This window comes from Mobula birostris, chromosome 19, assembly GCF_030028105.1.
Source record: "Mobula birostris isolate sMobBir1 chromosome 19, sMobBir1.hap1, whole genome shotgun sequence".
Classification (NCBI taxonomy): domain Eukaryota; kingdom Metazoa; phylum Chordata; class Chondrichthyes; order Myliobatiformes; family Myliobatidae; genus Mobula; species Mobula birostris.
In genome coordinates this window covers 13,845,114-13,861,845 of record NC_092388.1, presented here as the reverse complement: position 1 = coordinate 13,861,845, position 16,732 = coordinate 13,845,114, and the positions used below count along the sequence as shown (strand labels likewise).

Sequence of the window (16,732 nt, the reverse complement as noted above, 5' to 3'; positions counted from 1 at the left end):
AATTTGGCACTTTTGATATGCAAAATCTCGACTAATTTTTGCCAATCATCTAATTGTTAATCTCACTTTTCTCAACTTCCTTGAAAAAATTCATTAAAGCTCTTTGACTATGACACAAGTTTCCTAAATTTACGCACACTCTCACTGATCTACTGACATCTTAAGATGTTCAGTCACTGTATAATTAATCATAGACTAATAATTTCTACCAAGTTTGTACGTAATTCCTAATTTCTGTTTCTCAAGTTTCTTGAACAGTCAAATGACCAGTGCAGTCTTCAGTCTGAGGGAACTTCAGATGATTATAGGGTAGTCATTAACAAAAACTTCTCTTTGTAAAATCCAAAGATTGAAGCTACTATCATTTTCATTCTTTAGCGGCATTATTTTAAAAGTAGTAACATTTGATTATACAAATTCTTCATTCCCAACTCAATTTTACTCTCAATGGCAAGGCCAGCAAGCTATCCTCCTCCACTGTAAAAAATAAGTGGCAAACAGACAACTTAGAGGCAAACCCTGTGTTGTAGGGTTGGGTGTGCATGTGTATAGAGGGGAGGGGTTTGCACTTCTAGAAAATAATCCATATCTCAATTTTCCATAACATGAAGCTTTGTCATCTGCATGTGACTCAAGAAAAGTAATCAAACACAACATACAGCATGTTCAGATTATTTCAGTTGCCAGACAAACATTCATATACTTTTGGATGGATAACTAAATGAGATTTAATAAATTATTAAATGTAAAATGGCCAGTCCATCATTAACACCAGGGCATATTACTGAACCAAATTACCTCAAACACATTAAAGAATTCTCTACTTTTCTGACATGATTGGTCTGATTGTTCCACCCACATTAAAGTTCCAATAACCTAAGTAAAATTTAAACTTAGTTTCATGTTAAATTACCTTGTTACATGCCAGCCTAATGTCTACATTGAAATATTTTATCACTTTATGGCATTTACCAAAGCACCTCTGTGCAACACCGACTATAGTTTTAATTTAATTTTTATTTTGCTTCTTAATTCTACCATGAAGTCATCACTAGATGCTTACCTCCTGTAATAGTATCTCATTACTGAGGTGATTTCATCCGTCATAACTACATTACTCTTCCTCCTCTTCAATTTTCCTACTTTTACTTCAGTCTTTATAACTGATAAATTCACTTGGCGGGATACTTTAGAAATATAATAGAGTGAATTTGGAAAGAATAAGTATCCTCCCTAAAGTATATTCAGATTTGTACAGATATGATATAACTGTCAAAATATATGGATAAAGATTTATTGAAATTTGTAACATCAAAAAATGAAATGGAATTTTGCAGTAACAGCTTACTTTTTCCATCAGGCTCTCCTGGGCACTTGCCAAAGCACTCACAAACCCTTCCAATGAACTAAAGAAGTCTTGACGTACACCGCTTGCCTGAGGACTGCTTAGCTCTCCCCAGCCACCATTCATTTTCTTCAAAGCAGGAACAAATACTTCTGAGAGGAGATGTTCTACAGCTTTCAACAGCCCAACATGAGTAGCATCAAGAACATTGAAATTTACTTCCTGCATTTTTAAAAATAAAACAATTGCATCATATGTTTAATATCAGTCTGCATTTTATTTCCACATATTACCGAGTAATTGTTTTTGATTACGTTTATAACAAAATGGGAGACCATTCAACCTATCAAGTCCAAGCAATCTTATTCGTTCCATTTCCCCTCTCCTGTTTCCCAGAATTCCTCCAAGATCTTTTCTCTCACATTTGCTCATTAACTTCCATTGATTCATTTTTCCCATTAACCTACACCGAGTGGTAGTTTTAATTAGCCTACCAGCTGATCCTTGGGTTATGGGAGGAGGTGAGTGCCCAAAGGAAACCCATGCAGGAAGATGCAAACACAGACAGCACTAAAGATCAGGACTGAACTAGGGTCCCAAGTTTCACAGGGCAGAAGCACTGCTGCACTACTGTGCAACCTGTATGACCCCCATGTAGGAAAACAAATCTTAACTGGTGAATGACACCTGAGGTAGAAAGATTGCACCTCTTGAAAGCAGAGATTGGAATACTTTGTTGATAAATCTGGCAGTGATATCAGGCAGTGGATATATAAATATTGACAGATGTACTGCAATATGTTTCAAATTATGCACTGTGATCTTCTAATTCCATTTGAGCCAGTGGATGTGAGACTCAAGAGGCAATGCTTCTAAAGTGTCAACCTGATCAGGTCTTAAACACAAGAGATTCCGCAGATACTGGAAATCCATGGTGACACACACAAAATGCTGAAAGAATTCAGCAGGTCAAGCAGCATCCATGGAAATGAAAGGCCGAGATTGAGACAGAAAAAGGGAGGAAGAAGACATCACAATAAAAAGGGGATGGGTGAGGGGAAGAAGGATAGCTAGATGATAAGTGAAGCCAAGTGGGTCGGAAAGGTAAAGGGCTGGAGAGGAAGGAATCTGATAGCGGAGAAGAGTGGACCATGGGAGAAAAGGACGGAGGAGCAGCACCAAGGGGAGGTGGTAGGCAGATGAGAAGTAGTAAGAGGACAAAGTGGGGAATAGAAGATGGGACGAGGAGGGAATTTTTTTTTTTTTTTAAAGTGGAAAGAGAAACTGATATTCATGCCATCAGGTTGAAGGGTACCCAGAAGAGTGTACGGTGCTTCTCCTTCATCCTGAGGGTGTCCTCACCGTGGCACAAGATGAGGCCATGAACTGACATGTCGGAACAGGAATGGGAATTGAAATTAAAATGCTGGGCCACCAGGAACTTCCACTTTTGGGGGACGGAGCGGAGCTGCTCGAAGAAGCGGCGCCCACCCCCCCCCCCCAATTTATGACAAGTCTCACCAATGTAGAGGAGGTCGCACTGGGAGCACCAGATACAATAGATTACCCCAACAGGTTCACAAGTGAAGTGTTAGGTCACCTAGAAGAACTGTTTCGGGCACTGAATGGAGGTGAATGGGCAGGTGCAGCACATGCTGCTTGCAGAGGTAAGTTCCTGGAGGATTAGTGGTGAGGGACAAATAGACAGGAAATTGCAGAGAGAGTGATCCCTGCAGAAAGACAAGAATTGTGAGGGGGGGTGAGGGGTGGCGGGAAAGATGTGTTTGGTGGTAGGATCCCTTTGGACTGCAGAAGTTGCCAAGAATGATGTGTTGGATGCTGAGACTCATGGGGTGGTAGGCAAAGACAAGAGAAACTCTGTCACTGTTAAGTCGACAGGAAGATGGGGTGAATGCCAATGCCCAGGAAATGGAGGGGATGTCATTGATGCTGTCCTCACCTGCATCTCTTCCATTCCCCGGACATCTGCGCTCACCCCATCTTCGAGCTTTGGGGGACCACTACGTCGAGCATCTCCACTCCATCCACCAAAACCAGAACTTCCTGATGGCCCAATATTTTAATTCTGATTCCCATTCCCATTCTGACATGTTGGACTTTGGCCTCCACATGCCATGATGAGGCCTCACTCAGGGCGGAGGAGCAACACCTTATATTCCATCTGCATAGCATCCAACCTGATGGCATAAATATTGATTTCTCCTTCCAGTGGAAAAAAAAATCCCTCCCTTTTCTTCTACTTCCCCACTATGGCCTCTTACCTCTTCTCACCTGCCTATAACTTTCCCCTGGGTCCCATTCTCCTTCCTCTCCTATCACATTCCTTCATTTCCAGCCCTTTATCTTTCCCACCTACTTGGCTTCACCATCACCTTCTAGCTATCCTCCTTCCCCCTTTTATTCTGGCATCTTCCCCCTTCCTTTCCGTCCTGAAGAAGGCCTGAAACATTGACTGTTTATTCATTTCTCTGTAGGCAAGTATCTGGATGAGGCTTGGACATTCAATCTCAAGTTTCAGATATGACAGCGCTACTATTGGATTAAGTATCCTAATTTTGCCTCGATTATGGATAGGGTGACCCCAACTACACAGCAACACCTCAGCATATTTCACTACCTTTCACTTGGAAAAAAAAAAGAATTAAAAAAAAAAACAAATTTGTTAAGTTCAGACCAAATGATTTAATAATTCAGCTTCTTTCTATTTTGATTATAGTGTGGGTATTTAATGTACAGGTGTCCCCCACTTTCACTTTACAAAACCTCACTGTTACGAAAGACCTACATTAGTTCCCTGTTTTCACTAACAGAAGGTGTTTTCACTGTTACGAAGAAAGGCAGCGCGCAATAAAAGGCAGCACACGCCCCGAGCAGCCACTCCTCCCCTGGATTCGGCACTGCATTCTCGCCGGCATTGCTTAAACACGTGCCTGTGAGCATCCGTTAGCAAGATGAGTTCTAAGGTATTGAAAAAGCCTAAAAGAGCTCATAAGGGTGTTACACTTGGCGTAAAACTAGACATAATTAAGCGTTTCGATCGTGATAAACGAAGTAAGGACAAAGTGAGTTTGGCTTGTGGAAGCTGACGAACATGATGTTGAAGAGGTTTTGGCATCCCATGACCAAGAACTGATAGATGAAGAGCTGATACAATTGGAAGAGGAAAGGATAACAATTGAAACCGAATTCAGTAGCAAAAGTGAAGTCGTCCAGGAACTGAACGTGAAGCAACTGCGTGAGATTTTCGCTGCAATGATAAAGTATGACTTTAATTTTGAAAGGGTACATCGGTTTAGGGCATACAGTATTTGCAAAATGGTTTGAGTGCTTACAAAGAACTGTACGATAGAAAAATGCGCAAGGCTAAGCAGTCAAGCAAGCCTTCCACATCAGCCACAGCAGGCGACAAACCTGGACCTTCGACATCGAAGCGGGCAGTCATAGGAGAAGATGAGCTGCCTGCCCTAATGGAAACAGACGACAATGAGATGACACCTCAGTGTCCCACCACCCCAACCCCCAGGCCGCGGACAGATACCGATTAGCAGAGAATGCAGCAGTAGCCGGGAGGCACACAGCACATCTTTAAGAAAAAAGCCGAAATAAGCAAGCTAATTAATTAGATGCCACCCGGCATGTAATTGTCAGCCCAGATCAGAGGCGATTGCCGATTACGTCGCCTCTGATCTGGGCCGACATTTACGTGCCAGGCGGCACCTAATTAATTAGCTTGCTTATTTCAGCTTTTTTCTTAAAGATATGCTGTGTGCCTCCCAGCTACCACTGTACCCCTGCATGCTTCATGGATCAGTATCGGTCGGCGGCCCAGAGGGTGGGGACCACTGCACCACCCAAACTCTGATGACTCAGTCTAACACACCATCATCAGTGTGCTCGGCAAGCTGTCTACCTGATTCCCGTAAGTGATACTACACTGTACATACATCATTTCTACTTTATATCGGCAGTGTATTTTTACGTGTTATTTGGTATGATTTGGCAGCCTCATAGCTTAAAGGTTACTGGAGAGAGTATTTTTGCCAACAGAGCTTGTGTGAGATTTTCGCTACGGAGAACAGTGCCGGCAATGATTGTGGAAAAGTAATTCTACTTTATATAGGCTGTGTATTCATCATACCATTCCTGCTTTTACTATATGTTACTGTTATTTTAGGTTTTATGTGTTATTTGGCATGATTTGGTAGGTTATTTTTGGGTCTGTGAAAGCTCACAAAATTTTCCCATATAAATAAATGGTAATTGCTTCTTCGCTTTACAACATTCCGGCTTACGAACCGTTTCATCGGAACGCTCTACCTTCGGATGGCGGGGGAAACCTGTATTCTCAGTTTAATTGCTGTCAAATGTAACTTTTATTGACTCCTAAAGAATACTTCTCACAGTGTATGATTAGTAAATAGAAAGTTATGTTTAGCCAAACAGCCTGGCATCAGCAGCAATACTGGAATCTCTGGAGTTCTCAAATGTTTGACTTGGGCTACAGTAAATATTGCTGTTTACGCCCATTTGTTTTGAAAGCAAGTACTAATTTATCCTAAACAAAAACAGTTGCATTTAAACTAATGTCAGTGCAGAGTTATCAGTCACTGCTATTTCACATGAAGGCACTATGTAGAATTATTCAACATCTTCACAAGAAAGCAGCAAAAAAAAAATCAAAAGAGCTTCTGAAAACCTCTGGTTAGCTGGCTAGTGGGCAGTGATGATTGAAATTGGTGAACTGTTTGTCTGTCCCATGAGTAAGGGATAGCACATGGATCCGAAACAGGATGGGATGAAGGTCTGGAACGGTGAAAATGTTGCATAATAAAATCTGAACAAAGTGCTTTCAGAATAAATTCAGCTGCTCACCTTATGTACATTGTCTATAGTGATTGCTTTGGATGCAGTAGCTCGTAAAAAAATTACACAAACACCAGTAAGTGCCACATCTTTCCCTTCCGTTACAAATATTTTTGGTTTCTTGCTTCGCCCTTTATTAGGATTGGTCCCTGCTCCAAAGAGGTTCATTTGCACTGCAAAAAAAATATAGTTTGCAAAATAAGTGCATTCATTCACAACATTTTAACATATTTTAGTGTGCGTGTTCTGTTTGCATATTAGCAGGAAATTTGGACCCTGATTGAAAATTTTATTATTCAGTATTTAGTACGGAATCTCAATTCAGAATGCTTTTGTAATATTGCTTTGGATTTGATTATTTACCCTGTGATTAAATCTCCAATACAGTTTGTTACCCCAAAGCTGAGGGCAGTTTGAACATCAGATGAGATTGAAAGTCAGGGCTGGAGCTCTCAAACTCTACTTGGAAGCACTGCCAATAAGCTGTTTTGATTTCAAGATGACCATACAATTAACTTCCCTAGGCTAATAATTATCTTTTAAAAATGATACTAGGACTGAACTCGAAGAAATAAATAAAACTGGAATGTAAAATGGGCTAATGCTTTGCAGTTGGAGGTAAAATTCATTCCCATTGATCCCAATATTGTAATTCCATTGATATGATGCATTAATGTTTGTGAAGCAAATTCATTATCAAATGAAAAAGTGACATTTCTAGGATTTTTTTTTTTTAAAAAGTTCCAATGTGAGCCAGTGTTCTGGTTTGCCCAACAAAAAAAATCTGCAAGAAACAGTATGACTTGAGTACAATTTTGAGGATTCTCTGCTGACTCTCAGGATGATAACACAACCTTTAAAAACTTGTCTAACTGTGAAATCCAGACTGTTCCATACCAGCTCAGGTTATTTTCTCAGATGGACAACGAAAATCTAGGAATATCCACGCGCACATTTTCTGGTGACGATTCAGTTTGATGTTTAAACAAAATATTGCAACTTGCACTCTTAGATTGCTGCTCCAGCACAATAACATAATTTAAAATAATACATACTCAGTTTCACAGATTAGTAATAAAAATTGGAATGAAATACTGAGCAACAAAACAGAAAATAGAAGAATAGTTTAATGAGATATGCTAACATAACAAATATAATATTTTTAGAAATTCTTAAAATACTCTCATTACTCAGCACATTCATCATGCCACTTGATAAGCCACAATGACTGAGAATTTAAGTCTGATTTCTAACCTTTGCAAACTAGTTTGTTTCAGCAGCAGTGTTCTTGTGATACAACTGGCCATAGCAGCTTCAGCCTTGAAAAGGCATGAATTGGCATAAGCTGATGCATTTGGCTGCAGTTAACATGTGTATGTTCGTACAACTACAAGTTTGTAGAAGGTAGGTAAGGAATGAATTGGGTTGGAGCTGTCGTAATAATTCTCTATTGGTTAAATAGTCTGTTGATATGGCAATTAAGACTTTCAAATGAAAAATGGTCATGTACTCAAAGGCGTCACAGGAATATCAGTGCACGTGGACTGCAGTTCATGTAAGGGGTCACTCATTACAATAGGCAGCAATGGAGATTTCCATCACACCATTTAGGAGAATTTCTGTTAATTAATTAAGCACGTGTAAAACTGTGCTATCAGAGCCATTGCAAGGCATGAGAAATCAATTCCAAGTGACAGGCATCAGCCTGAGAAAGTATCATTTACATGACCTTTTAAAATTATCAAGTTCAAGTTGCTTTTATTGTCATTTCAACCATAACTGCTGACACAGTACACAGTAAAAACGAAACAACGTTCCTCCAGGACTATGGTGCTACATGAAACAACACAAAACTACATTAGACTTCAGAGCTACACGGAGCTACATAAAGTGCCCAAAACAGTGCAAGACAGTACAATAATTAATAAACAAGACAATAAGCACAGTAAAGGACAAATTATAATATAATAATAAATGATGTAGATGTAAACAATGTTTTAGCATGAATTGAGAAAGAAATGAGCAAAAATTGCAAAGGGAGTGGTGTTCAGTTGGGAGAGGGGGGAGAGGGGGGAGAGGGGGGAGAGGGGGGAGAGGGGGGAGAGGGGGGAGAGGGGGGAGAGGGGGGAGAGGGGGGAGAGGGGGGAGAGGGGGGAGAGGGGGGAGAGGGGGGAGAGGGGGGAGAGGGGGGAGAGGGGGGAGAGGGGGGAGAGGGGGGAGAGGGGGGAGAGGGGGGAGAGGGGGGAGAGGGGGGAGAGGGGGGAGAGGGGGGAGAGGGGGGAGAGGGGGGAGAGGGGGGAGAGGGGGGAGAGGGGGGAGAGGGAGAGGGAGAGGGAGAGGGAGAGGGAGAGGGAGAGGGAGAGGGAGAGGGAGAGGGAGAGGGAGAGGGAGAGGGAGAGGGAGAGGGAGAGGGAGAGGGAGAGGGAGAGGGAGAGGGAGAGGGAGAGGGAGAGGGAGAGGGAGAGGGAGAGGGAGAGGGAGAGGGAGAGGGAGAGGGAGAGGGAGAGGGAGAGGGAGAGGGAGAGGGAGAGGGAGAGGGAGAGGGAGAGGGAGAGGGAGAGGGAGAGGGAGAGGGAGAGGGAGAGGGAGAGGGAGAGGGAGAGGGAGAGGGAGAGGGAGAGGGAGAGGGAGAGGGAGAGGGAGAGTGTGTGCGTGTGTGCGTGTGTGCGTGTGTGAGACTAGACTCTGAGAATTGAGGAGTCTAATGGCTTGGGGGAAGAAACTGTGACACGTCTTAAACAGCGTCATTAACATGAAAGAAAATTGATTACTTGCCCCATCATTGAAATGTCCCTACAACCAATGATCTCACTTTAAGGACTATTTATCTCATAATCTCATATTCTCATTAGTTATTGCTATTTATTTATATTTGCATTTGCACAGTTTGTTGTCTACAGCACTCTGGTTGATCTTTCATTGATCCTGTTATAGTTATTATTCTATAGATTTGCCGAGTATGCCCACAGGAAAAGAATCTCAGATATGTATATGGTGACAAACATGTACTTTGATAATAAAATATACTTTGAACTTTGATTAAATCCAAATTGTTCACCAATGGCCTTTGAATAAACTGCACAAAAAAAAAAGTACAATCAGTTCACTTACTCAGTTACTCATTTTGCTTACCTGTTTCATTTGGTTCCATTTCTTGATAATAAAACATAAGGTGTGCAAGCCCTCCAATGGCAAAAAATGAATCTATACGATCAATCTTCAAAATAAAAATGAATCATTATAATTGACGAAATTTATAAATGGAAGTGTAGAGGACAAAATTGTCTCACATTTAATTTTAATGCATGGAAATATTCAGTAATTCATAAAGAGCACACTTTAAATTGAAAGCAATATTTATTTCCATTAGTAAGAGAGAGCACAGTAAACTATCCACTTTGTCTCATTCATATCAAAAAAAAACAAGCAAGCACTGGTATTTATATCCTCAAATGACTGCCCTGCCTATGTCACTTCAATACCAGAACAGTACTGTGCAAAAATCCAAGGCACCCTAGATTTTTTTTATGGTATGGTATCCACAGAGCCCTGATCTCAACATCGTCAAGGCTGTCTGGGATTACCTAGAGAGACAGAAGCAAGTGAGACAGACAAAGTCTGCAGAAGAACTGTGGCAAGTTCCCCAAGATGCTTTGAGCAACCTACCTGATGATTTTCTTATAAAACTGCACGACAGTGTACCTAAGAGAATTGATGCAGTTTTAAAGGCAAAGAATGGTCACACCAAATATTAATACAATTTAGTTTTTTTTTACTGTTTACTGCTCTTTATAGTAATTTTTTGATATTTAGAAATGTTTCCTTTCATTATTTTTGAAAGAATCTTCACTGAATTTTTGTTTACATGTACCTAAAACTTTTCCATAGTACTGTACATTACTTTTGAAGTGTCATTATATTGATTTTAAAACGCCCTAGCTAGCACATTTGCATGCACCAGACTAACCTCTGCATTCTTGGTGAATACTGATAGAAGGGACTCATTTAGTACCTTGTCCACATTTTCTGGCTCCAAGCATAAGTTCCCTCATTTATCCTCGAGTGGCCCTACACTTTCCTTATTGTCTTCAACTATTTTTTTAATGCAAGCATAAAATGCCTTGGGATGTTCTTTAACCTACTTGCCCAGGATAATTCCTGGCCCCTTTGGGCCCTCCTAATTTTACCTGACTTGAGTTCTATCCTGCTTTCTTTCTATTCCTTCAGTATCTTGTTTCATTTTAGCTTCAAGTTTTGCTGCAAAATTAAATGCAATTTCTTGAAAACTATTTTTTGTTGACATAATTTTAGTAATACACTCACCTGGGAACCCTCAAGAATGGCATCTTCCACCTCAACTTTCTCTATTCCAGTGCACAAGGACACAACCCCCAATACGTAGTCATGTCTACCATCCAGATGGGCCCGTTTGGCTTCTCTTTCCTCTTTTAGTTTTTGCTGCAAAGATAAGCCATTTTATAGTTAGAGAAATTGAAAGCAAACAATGAAGAATTATGCACTTTTAATCCAATCATATTATTCCTTATTTTGTTTATAATCCTGCTTGAACTCTCAGGTCTTTTTATACTTCCCTCAAAATGTGACAGATCAGCTTTTTTGAATTACACTCCTAAACAGTGGAATTCAATACCTAAAACTATAAGGGATACAGACTCAGTTGACACTGTTAACATCACCTCAAAACCAATTCACTTAACCCTACATTTAACTAACATCTTTTTGTCTTTAATTTTCCTGTTTATTTTTATTTTGGCTTTTTTATTTTCATGTTTGCGCCATTTCCTATTGTAAAGAACTTTGAACTACTGTAAGAAAACTGCTCTAAAGTTATTATTATTTAAATTATTTGATTACAGCAATTTGATCCTCACCACATTCTACCGAGATTGTATTGAGAGCATCCTGAGCAGCTGCATCACTGCCTGGTTTGGAAATTGCACCATCTCGGATCGCAAGACCCTGCAGCAGATAGTGAGGTCAGCTGAGAAGATCAGTGGGATCTCTCTTCCCGCCATTACAGACATTTACACCACACGCTGCATCCATTGTGAAAGATGCCATGCACCCCTCATTCAAACTCTTCTCCTTCCTGCCATCTGGCAAAAGGCACCGAAGCATTCGGGCTCTTACAACCAGGCTATGTAACAGCTTTTTCCCCCAAGCCATCAGACTCCTCAATACTCAGAGCCTGGACTGACATCAACCTACTGCCCTCTACTGTGCCTATTGTCTTGTTTATTATTTATGGTAATGCCTGCACCGTTTTGTGCACTTTATGCAGTCCTGGATAGGTCTGTAGTCTAGTGTAGTTTTTGTGTTGTTTTACGTAGTTCAGTGTAGTTTTTGTATTGTCTCATGTAGCACCCTGGTCCTGAAAAACGTTGTCTCGTTTTTACTGTGTACTGTAACAGCAGTTATGGTCAAAATGACAATAAAAAGTGACTTGACTTGACTTGATTGTTCAGATATCTACTCATATTGTAATGCAGGGGTCCCCAACCTTTCTTGCACTGCGGACCGGTTTCATATTGACAATATTCTTGCGGACCAGCCGACCGGGGTGGGGGGGATGCCAACGGACAAGAGTAGCAGCCAAATACGCTGGGTTTACCCCGAGAAAGACTACAATGACTATGAAGCCTTGCGCGGGCACCAGTGCGCATGCGTAACTTGCACATGCGTGTACAATTTTTTTCCACAAATCGTTTTTGGCGATTCTTTTCGGGGGGGCGGTGGGTGTTAATCACGACCGGAATACAGATGATAATTAGCTAATACACTCAATTTCGTTTCTAAAAGCGTTTATCTAACGAATTTAATATTAAACACACAGCGCATATTTTCCTCGCGTGAATATAGTGATAAGTCAATTATCAGGGGAGGACAGGGGAGCTTGAAGTAAGTGTTGAACGAATTTCCAGTAGAAGTGGTAGAGGCGGGTTTGATATTATCATTTAAAGAAAAATTGGATTGGTATATGGACAGGAAAGGAATGGCGGGTTATGGGCTGAGTGCAGGTCGGTGAGACTAGGTGAGAGTAGCGTTCAGCACGGACTAGAAGGGCAATGATGGCCTGTTTCCGTGCTGTAATTGTTATATAGTTATATCAGTCAATAGCATCATAACATTTTAAGTATTGTTTGGATATTAAACACGCAGCACATATTTTCCCCGTATGAACATATAAAATCATTGCAACACACCAATATCGCTGAAACAGTGGGAGCCCTGGGATTGTTTTCCTGCAACAAGACGGTCCTATAGAAGGGTGACGAGAGACAGCGATACTCGAAGGGGGTTCCTTATGCCCAGTCTATTCCGCAATTTAGTTTTCGTTGCATTCACTGCAGAGATATGTTGGAAATGGAAGCAACATTTTCAGTGCTTTCGTGGCTATCTCAGGATATTTAGCCTTGTCTTTGATCCAGAATGCCGGCAGAGATGTTATGTCAAACATACTTTTCAGCCCGCCGTCATTTGCAAGCTCAAGGAGTTGATCTCCTTCCCGCGCTGAAATGGATCACGCGCGGGTAATGACCTCGCATGCGTAATGGCTCAACAGTGGGCGTGACAGGGAATGAGGAAAGGTGCAGCTGACTCGTATCGCCAAATCATATTGTTTCCTCGCAGCCTGGTAGCGCATGCTCTGCGTTCCGGTACCGGTCCGTGGCCCGGTGGTTGGGGACTGCTGTTGTAATGCATGCCCCAAACACATGGATCTAACAGTTCAAAAGTACAGATAAAGTGTCTCTTAATTTAATTAACTCAGAATCATCTCTTTAAGATAGCAAGTTTTACAGAAAGCAAATTATGTTGTGATTATACAGCCCTTATATTAACTGCCAAATATACAAAATTTATACATAGTTGCTGTCATGTTAAGGACTAAATTAACAGTTCAAGCATCAGCATAATCACCAAATGGGTTCCTTAAGTTGTTATAGTCAGGGGTGATAGTGGGGACAGAGAGAGGGTGACAGAGAGGGGGTGACAGAGACCAAGTCTGGCAATTCTCCTCTGACCTCTCTCATTGAATGTTTTTTTGTTTTCCACACCATTTTCTGTAAACTCTAGAGACTGTTGTGTATGAAAATTCCAGGAAATCAGCAGTTTCTAAGATACTCAAACCACCCGGTCTGCCACCACAATCATTCTATGGTCAATGTCACTCAGATCACATTTCTTCCCCATTCTGATGTTTGGTCTGAACAACAACTGAACCTCTTGACCCATGTCTGCATGCTTTTATGCACATGATTGACAGATTAGATATTTGCATTAACAAGCAGGTGTACAGCTGTACCTAATATAGTGACCACTAAGTGTATATATTTTGTTGTTCCTTTTTCATGCCTTGTGGCGCATCGAGTGGCATTTTTTGCTGTTTCCATACTATTTGTCTGTTTTGACAAAGCTGAGTTGTTAGCTTGACCCTCAACTCAGCACAAATGGAAAGTGTGCAAGGAGCCGGCCGGGTTCAAACCCGTGCCTCTTGTCTGGTGCTGTCACCATTACACTAACAGCCAGCATTAAGTGTAGATATTATACATACATTAAATACATCCATGCATAATATGAATGCTGATAATTACATGAATGCCAAAGTATTTGCAAGCAATTTTGCTGTTTATGTAGTAAAATTAAAAATTGGAATTATAAAAATTAGAAAATATGTTTTATGAATTACACTAAAATTAACCAAGCATTATTTAGAACAGGAATTATTACATGAAGAATGCTCATTTGTTAGTTTTGAAGATAATGAAATTATTAAAAGAGATGCTAATTAAAGTGGTTACATTTTCCTGAAGATTTTCATAAAGATCGCATTCCATTTTATCTGCCACGTTGAGCTCTGCTGTTAAGGGAGTGCAAATAGGTAGGAGAGTTCCTTCAGAAAAGTGTGATAAACTGGTGGAAAGGGTGAATAGGAAACAGATTTAATTTATTGTGTGAAAATATGAAGTATTGAGAGGAAGAATGCTGGGACACAATATGATTTTATAGATGTGAGGTGGAGAGAACATCACCGTCGGTTACGGGGGTGCCAAAGGACAGGATCGGGAAAAGCTACAGAGGGTTGTAAACTCAGCCAACTCTATTGTGGGCACTAGCCTGCCCACTGAGGCATCTTCATCATTAAGGACCCTCACCATCCAGGACATGAAGTACCACTATCAAGAGAAGGTACTGGAGCTTGCAGGCACACATCCAATGGTGCAGGAACAGCTTCTTCCTCTCCACTATCAGATTACTGAATCACCCATGAATCCATTAACCCCACCTCACCATTTTGCTCTCTCTTTGCACCATTATATTATTTTTATATTCCTCATTGTAAATTATCAGGGGAATAAACAGTTGAGTGCTTGAGGTCTGGAATGTATTAATAACGACACATTTGAGGAAGCTTCAAAATAACATTCAAAAGTGTGGGGTGGGGGAGGGGAGGTAGTGGTTGGGTAAATACCTAAAAGGAAATAAATGTCAAGGCTTTCAGAAAGGATGGAGGACTGAGACTTGCCAGATTGCCCTTTCAAAGAACAGGTATGGCCTCAATGGGCCAAAGCCCACCTTACATCTTTTTACCACTCTGAATTTAACACTATTACAGGACTGAATTTGCACTTTTACTAATCAAATCAATCCTTCTTTTTGGACCACAGTAAATTAATAACAGATATCAAATGGTTGACACTTTACATTAATTCTTTGTTCAAATTTAATTCTCTTTTTCTTTGTTCAATAGAAGTTTTCCAATAACAGCAGAAATAAAAAGAACCACTCCTAACTGTATGACCAGGTCAAATTATGGTCCTTTCAGTTTCAAACAGAACCACTCAGAAATAACAATAATGTAATTAGAATTCAGGAAGTGGATTTAGATAAACCAGAATGATCACTTAAGCAGTTCACTGATTCACAAATTAACAGTACATCATTAAACCTTTCACAAGAGCAGGCAAGTATGTTGTAATAACACTGGTGCTTGGTAACAAAGAGAAACTAACAAGTTGTCAGAACAAAGCTTTGATTGTTTAACCTTTACTTCTCAAGTACTGCTCATTGTTGGTATTTGTGTTGTCCATAAGAAACAATAGTCAGGAAAAACCCACAACAATGAAGTGGAACTTCAAGCACAACTACGTAGTTTTGTCCAAAGAAATAACCACTGCAAACAGTAATCTAGCCTTTAAAATACAGAAAAAATTATACACAGAGGGAAATCTATAATTGTTTGTATGTTATCAAAGCCAAAGTTTTATATATTTCAAAGTGCAAAATAAAATTTATTATTCAAGTATATATGTCACCAAATACTACCCAAAGATGCATTTTCTTGCAGACACAGTAGAACAAAGAAATATGAAAAACTACACACAAAGACTGACTGCCAAATTGCAGAAGACAAACTGTGCAAATAAAACTAATAATAAATAATTGAGTAAACAAATAATTCATAATTCAGTGACATCATGCCTCTTCCAAACTATTCAACTGTTCACCACGGTTAACTCCTTTATCTTGGGATTAAAACAAGGGAACCTTCTCTAAACTACCACCAATCCAAGTGTATTTCTCCTTAAATTAGGTGTTCAAAACTGCAATACTTCAACTGTGATGCCTGGCATCATTGAAGCAAAACTTACCAACTATTTTACTTAATCCCTATCGATCTAATGACGTTTCCTGTACATTTCACCAGAGTGCTTTAAGGTGTTCATATTTGCTCTGTTCCAATATTGAATAGATAACTCTATATACAGTACGTATACACATTGTGGAACTAAATATACTTTGCATAAATAGCATGGTCTTTTGAGGCTACCTACCACATCATACTGCAGCTGCTGCTCTTATAGACAGCAACCCTTGTTTGCAAGGCTGCACCTAATGATTCCTGAACCCAATATCCAGACATTCAATGGAAGTACTGATTTTGAGCTCGAGATCTTCAAAAGCATTTCTGCTGATATAGAATGTGCCTGTCTTGGCACATAGAAGTTGATGATAAATTTCAACATCAATGTCTAATATTCAATTATTATAAACTTGAACTTGAGCTAAAAACAAGCTACTGGAGAAACTCCGCAGGTCAGGCAGCATCTCAACATTCAAAGAAAAACTTATTACCACAGTACATACGTACATACAACCCTGAGATTCTTCTTCCTGTGGGCATATTCACCAAATCTACTGAACAGTAACTGTAAACAAGATCAATAAAAGAGTAAGAGCATAGAAGACAACAAAATGTGTAAATGCAAATCCAAATAAATAGCAATAAAAATGAGAGTATGAAGTAACAGGATGAAGAGTCCTTAAAGTGAGATCACTGGTTGTGAGAATATCTCAACAGATGAGTGCAGTTACAAACAAGAGAAAATCTGCAGATGCTGGAAACCTGAGCAACACACACACACACACACACAAAATGCTAGAGGAACTCAGCAGATCAGGCAGCATCTAGGAGAAAAGTAC

General features: G+C 40.2%; 1 protein-coding gene across 2 annotated transcripts in view; it reads right to left on the bottom strand.

The window, feature by feature from the left end:
* dnah5 (dynein, axonemal, heavy chain 5) overlaps nt 1-10,630 on the bottom strand; it is a 211,710-nt gene extending 201,080 nt beyond the window's left edge. For both annotated transcript variants that reach the window (XM_072283263.1, XM_072283264.1), the window contains exons 1-4: nt 10,553-10,630; nt 9,362-9,446; nt 6,239-6,402; nt 1,349-1,567 (exon numbers count right to left, since the gene is read on the bottom strand). In XM_072283263.1, the coding sequence (XP_072139364.1) occupies nt 1,349-1,567; nt 6,239-6,402; nt 9,362-9,398 (420 nt within the window). In that variant the 5' untranslated portion in view covers nt 9,399-9,446; nt 10,553-10,630. The remainder of the gene's footprint in view (nt 1-1,348; nt 1,568-6,238; nt 6,403-9,361; nt 9,447-10,552) is intronic.
* Between the last annotated feature and the right edge of the window lie 6,102 nt (nt 10,631-16,732).